At 31.7% G+C, this 5,002-nt stretch overlaps 2 protein-coding genes across 2 annotated transcripts in view; both read left to right on the plus strand.

The window, feature by feature from the left end:
• The window catches only part of LOC105626002 (transient receptor potential cation channel subfamily V member 5), a 12,268-nt gene extending 11,679 nt beyond the window's left edge, over window positions 1-589 (plus strand). Inside the window, exon 14 of the mRNA XM_012207310.1 lies at window positions 524-589. Coding sequence (XP_012062700.1) covers window positions 524-589 — 66 coding nt within the window. The remainder of the gene's footprint in view (window positions 1-523) is intronic.
• A 756-nt stretch (window positions 590-1,345) lies between these two features.
• LOC105626004 (coiled-coil domain-containing protein 103-like) lies at window positions 1,346-2,361 on the plus strand. The gene is made up of 3 exons (XM_012207313.1): window positions 1,346-1,504; window positions 1,760-2,004; window positions 2,061-2,361. Exons 1-3 carry the CDS (start codon window positions 1,346-1,348, stop codon window positions 2,359-2,361), a joined length of 705 nt encoding a protein of 234 aa, XP_012062703.1.
• The last annotated feature ends 2,641 nt before the right edge of the window (window positions 2,362-5,002 follow it).

The raw sequence follows: 5,002 nt of genomic DNA on the forward strand, positions 1-5,002 counted from the left end.
TACATCAATTCATTCTTTTTTTCTTTTTCTCTTCAGGAAGAAAGAAATACAATAGAATCGTATAACTTCGTATAATGTATGCTATACGAAGTTTATTACGATAAAATGTATTAAATATTTTAAATATATTATAAAATATTGTAAATATAATTTTTAGCACATATAATAAACGTACCATATATAATCCAAACTAAATGTGTATTATCGATGCGGTCTGAATAAAAATCCGGAAATAATCATCTGAGGTGTTTTTATATCCCAGTGCGGCGGCGAAAAAAAATGTGAATAAATATTGTTTAACATATTTTTTTCTTTTTAAATAACTTTATTTTTTTAATAATTATTCTTTACGAATGTTTAAATATAAAATTTAAGATATAAAATCTCGAAAACCCGCAACAAAAAATTATTATTAATTAATATCTGTATTTTTAGAAATATTATTATATAATACTTTTATATAATAAGCTATTTAATGTGCTCAATTTGTTTATAATATCTGTTTGGTTTCTGTTTCTTTCAGAAAATTTTGAGTAAATCCATATTTCTAATGTTTCCAAATACTAATCAATTGAAAAACAATCAATAATATACACTATGTCGTTAACGATAATGATTTTTAATTGGGGTGTAAAAATATCTTAGGTGATTGTTTACAAAAAAATTGTTTAAAAAAAAAAATAAGATGACTATTCGCGAATTGTACAAAGGCTGACTTTGTTAATTATTTCACGTATATCAGTGGGCGCGCATAGTTCTAGTCGTGGAGAGAGGCGTGAGTCCTGCTGAAAGACTGAAAAAGTTGACAGACTATTCTCAGCCCATGTCCGACGGTCGTAAAGCGTTGGTTCTTCGATTAAATCAAACTGTGAGTATTCGTAAACCTATGGGTGAGAACAAATAGTTTTTCTATGTCGACGCTATCGATTTTAGGAAGAAGACAAGGAGGAGATGAAGGAGATACTCGAGATGAAGAGAACCCATGATAGATTGCTGAAGAAAAGACAAAATAGAATGTCAAAGGAAAAGATTATATCTGAAACGGAACCCGTTATTACCAAGAATTGAAGTAATAAGCTTCTTTGCTTATCTCTGTTTTTATATATATATATATATTTTTTTAATTGTAATTTATTTATTTATAATTTTTAATTATAAAATTACATGATTTTGTACGAATTATGAAGAAATAAAATTGTGGATTAGAACAAGTAAAATTTTAATCAATCATAGATCGAGCTACTGGAGTTGCCATGACGACAAACCGTTGTGTTATCCTGTGTTATCATGTCAAATTGTCGTAAAACTCAAGCAAGAAACGTGCTAAAAGAAAAAAAGACACACTATGAGTGCATTAAAAGCGCCGATAGATTATAAGAGATTAGAAGAAGAACTTTATGCAGCTCTTGCAGCTGATAAGTTATATAAATTACAAAATGACGCTAAAATTCGGGCGATTGAACAAGCAGTGCCGACATATGAGCACTTTAGACAGATGGTGACTGTAATTTTGGTTATTTGTCATCACATAAGAAATTTTGAGTATACATGATCGTGCTTTGATTTGTGTTCAAAATTTAGTTCGAGAATTTTTCAATATTGTGTAGTTAAATTAATATAATTAATTAATTATTACTTAAAATAAATTAAATTAATAATTAAATGAATTAAATTATATTAATAAGATAATTTAAGTTAATGAATTATAATTTTTTAAATATTCTCCAATAAATTTTGAATTAATTAATTATAATAATAGGTGAATGGTGCTCACTTGAAACCTTTGGATCGCAATGATATGAAATCTAAAAGTAGTGTGCAATGGAATCCATTGATTAAACCTGCTAAGTTTCATGACTCAACTGTATCGGAAGCCTTAAAAAAATCAATACGAGATAAAGGCAGCATTGAAAGTACCGTGATAAAATCGTGCAAGGACTTTTTACAATCTTGGAGAACAATTACAGATCATTCCGAAAAGTTTACCTACGTGTGGAACCTAAGGTGAGAATCGTAAGACACATGAGGGTGTCGCCATCAGTGGTGTATTCTTATTGTAGGAACGATCTGCAACATCACATCTTTCGGATGGAAATCCCGGCATCTTTTCTCGGTGATTTTGCAAACGCATGTCTGCAGCATTTGTCAAAAGTGGATGATATAACGCCAGTTATAGAACTTCTCGGCAAACTGAGCACGTGTAATCGGTTTGATTTGACGGTGTGCTTCATGATGAGGGATGAAAAATCTACGTGCGAACGGCTTTTCCAACAATTGCAACTGAAGGGAAGATCATCAGATGAATCTTTCGAAAGTGCGATCAAATCATTAGCCGCGAAATATGAGGTTAAGCTTAATTAACAAAGTACAATGTACAAAGTACAATGTACATATGACGAATAACATTTATAAATATGTATAAATAGACGAGAGATATAAAACAAAATAAATTATTGAAGACTAAATTATACTGCTAAATTATTATTATTATTATTATTATTATTATTATCATCATTATTATTATCATCATTATTATTATTATGATTAATCTATTAATCAAATATTAGTAGTCGAGGAATGTTGCTAAAATAAAGAACTGTATACGTTTTACAAATATTATTCATATAGATAAATAGAAAAGGAAATAAATAATTGAAATCTGTTATTAAATTATTATTATTATTAGTACAAATATAAGCTATCTGAAATTAATCAAAGAATAATCGAAAGATATTTTGCTAAAACAAAAAACTTATACTTATTTTATTATATATAAATATTATCCACATAGATAAATGGGAAAGATAAAACAGATTAAATGTGATTAACAACTCTAAATTATTATTATTATTATTATTATTGGAATCAAAGATTAGTCGATGAATATATTGTTAAAAAAAGAACATTAAATTGAAACGCTATATAATCACGCGGTGATTTGATTTGATAAGTCGCGCAATTTGTTCAAATCGGAGTAGAGAAAGGTCGAAGTCAGTTCGGAGATGTTCGGAGTAATCGGAGCGGATCGAGCAGACGACGCGAGCACATGACTAGTCGGGCAAGATGGCGGCGTGCGGTGTATGTATGTACAGTGCCGCATATTCGAAGGAACAACACAGTCGTGTAAACGTGATAATAATAGAGCACATACTAGTCTATTCTCATCAGTTACATGTGCGAGAGCGCATCGACCGTTTCAAGAAAGACTGATGACTGCGAACTTGCCGCATGATCCATCTATGCGTTTTGCAGGACCGCCATGATGCACACGCAGCTCGGCGGTCGTCTGTGCGTGCGTGCGCGCGTGTGTGCACGTAAACAAGACGTCTCGTCGCGCCATCATCGTCGGCGTCGTCGTCGTCGTCGTCGTCGTCGTCGTCGTCGTCGTCGTTGCGGATTCGTCGCATCAGTCCGGAGCACTCAGACGCTGGACGACTCTCCCGAGTAGATTGCGAGATCAGCTGGTCGGATCGTCCGCGATAAGATATGCGCCGCGGACGTCGTGCCGCAGCGATCGGTCGCGCGAGACGACGGCGATTATCCCGCTGCGCGTTATCAGTCAATCACGTCACCGCGAGTCTCCCGCCATCGCCGCGAGGGTGAGAGAGTCGACGGGAGAGCCGAACGGGACGGTCGCGTGACGCGCGAAAAATAGAAAGGAGTTTAAAAGAAAAAAGAAAGTACAAAAAAAACGGGGAACGAAAGAGCGCGCCTCTCGACGCCTCCGCCATGAGGCTGGAGGAGATGCCGTTGCGATTGAGCTCCGACGAGCGGGACTTTGAAATGGACGACGATGAGACTGACTATCTGCTGCAGCCGTCCGAGGACAGCATCAGGCAGCTGACGTCGAGACGACGGCGCATCGCCAATTGTTCCAAGTACCTGAAGAGCTGCCTCTGCGGGTGAGTCTAGGGTGTTTTGGAAAACGACGCGTCGTATGAGTTGCAATACTCGCAGTCGTGATATACATATAGTGATATACATATAGATTCTTGTCGTTTTATCTTATCGCTTTTCTTTTCAAATCGCCTAAATTGCGACAATAATTCTGAAAATTGCTTATAAATTTCTGTCTTCTGACACACAGCTTCAAATTCTTTTTTAAGAAATTTTGTTTTTATTTTTACACGACTGTTGTTTAATAATCATATCGCTCAGTTATGTGCATTTTTTATTTATTTATAATATAAAATTATATTGTAATTTATAATTTCTTATATATTATAATTGATTTTATATTGTGATTTACAATATTTTGAAAAGTAGTATTATTTATGATGATTTCTTTTGTTTATGATAAATCTTAAAGAAATATTTGTTGACCTTTGCGGATGCAAATGGGTTATGAAATACTAAATTCACTTAATTGATATTTAATGTCTAAGATTAGAATACAAACTTTTGCACATAATTTATAAATATAATTCTTTGAACTCATAATAAATTCAATTGAATTAAAAATTAAATTAAAATAATGTATGAGATTAATCAGTCAGAGTTTCTCCTTTCCATGAAATGAAGAATTCTGATTAATTCTCGTATATACAGAAAAATATTATTGCTAAGAAAAGTATTTAATTTACTTTTTTTAAGTAACGATTATTTTTAACAAAGAATATTTTCTTATTAATAATCTTAAAATATACTTATATATTACAATTTTAAAAAGACTCGTTATTACGTATTCAAAACATGAATTTGTTTTTTTTTTAAAGAATTATTATATAATATTATAAAATTGATCGAAGAAGGAAATTTTTATAATAAACAAATCCTATTTGTTTTAATTTAACAATCTTGAATAAATTTAATAATCTTAATTTTATTCTTGAAGTATTAAATTTATTAAGATTCAGAATATTTTGAATAAATTTAATGCTTGCGATAATAAAAATTTGCAGAATTTTTTAAATATTAGAAACAAGTAATTATTATACTTGCATACTATATCTAGTTTTCAGTATATATATATATATATATATATATATATATATATAATAAT

This window comes from Atta cephalotes, assembly GCF_000143395.1.
Source record: "Atta cephalotes unplaced genomic scaffold scaffold00004, whole genome shotgun sequence".
Lineage (NCBI taxonomy): Eukaryota > Metazoa > Arthropoda > Insecta > Hymenoptera > Formicidae > Atta > Atta cephalotes.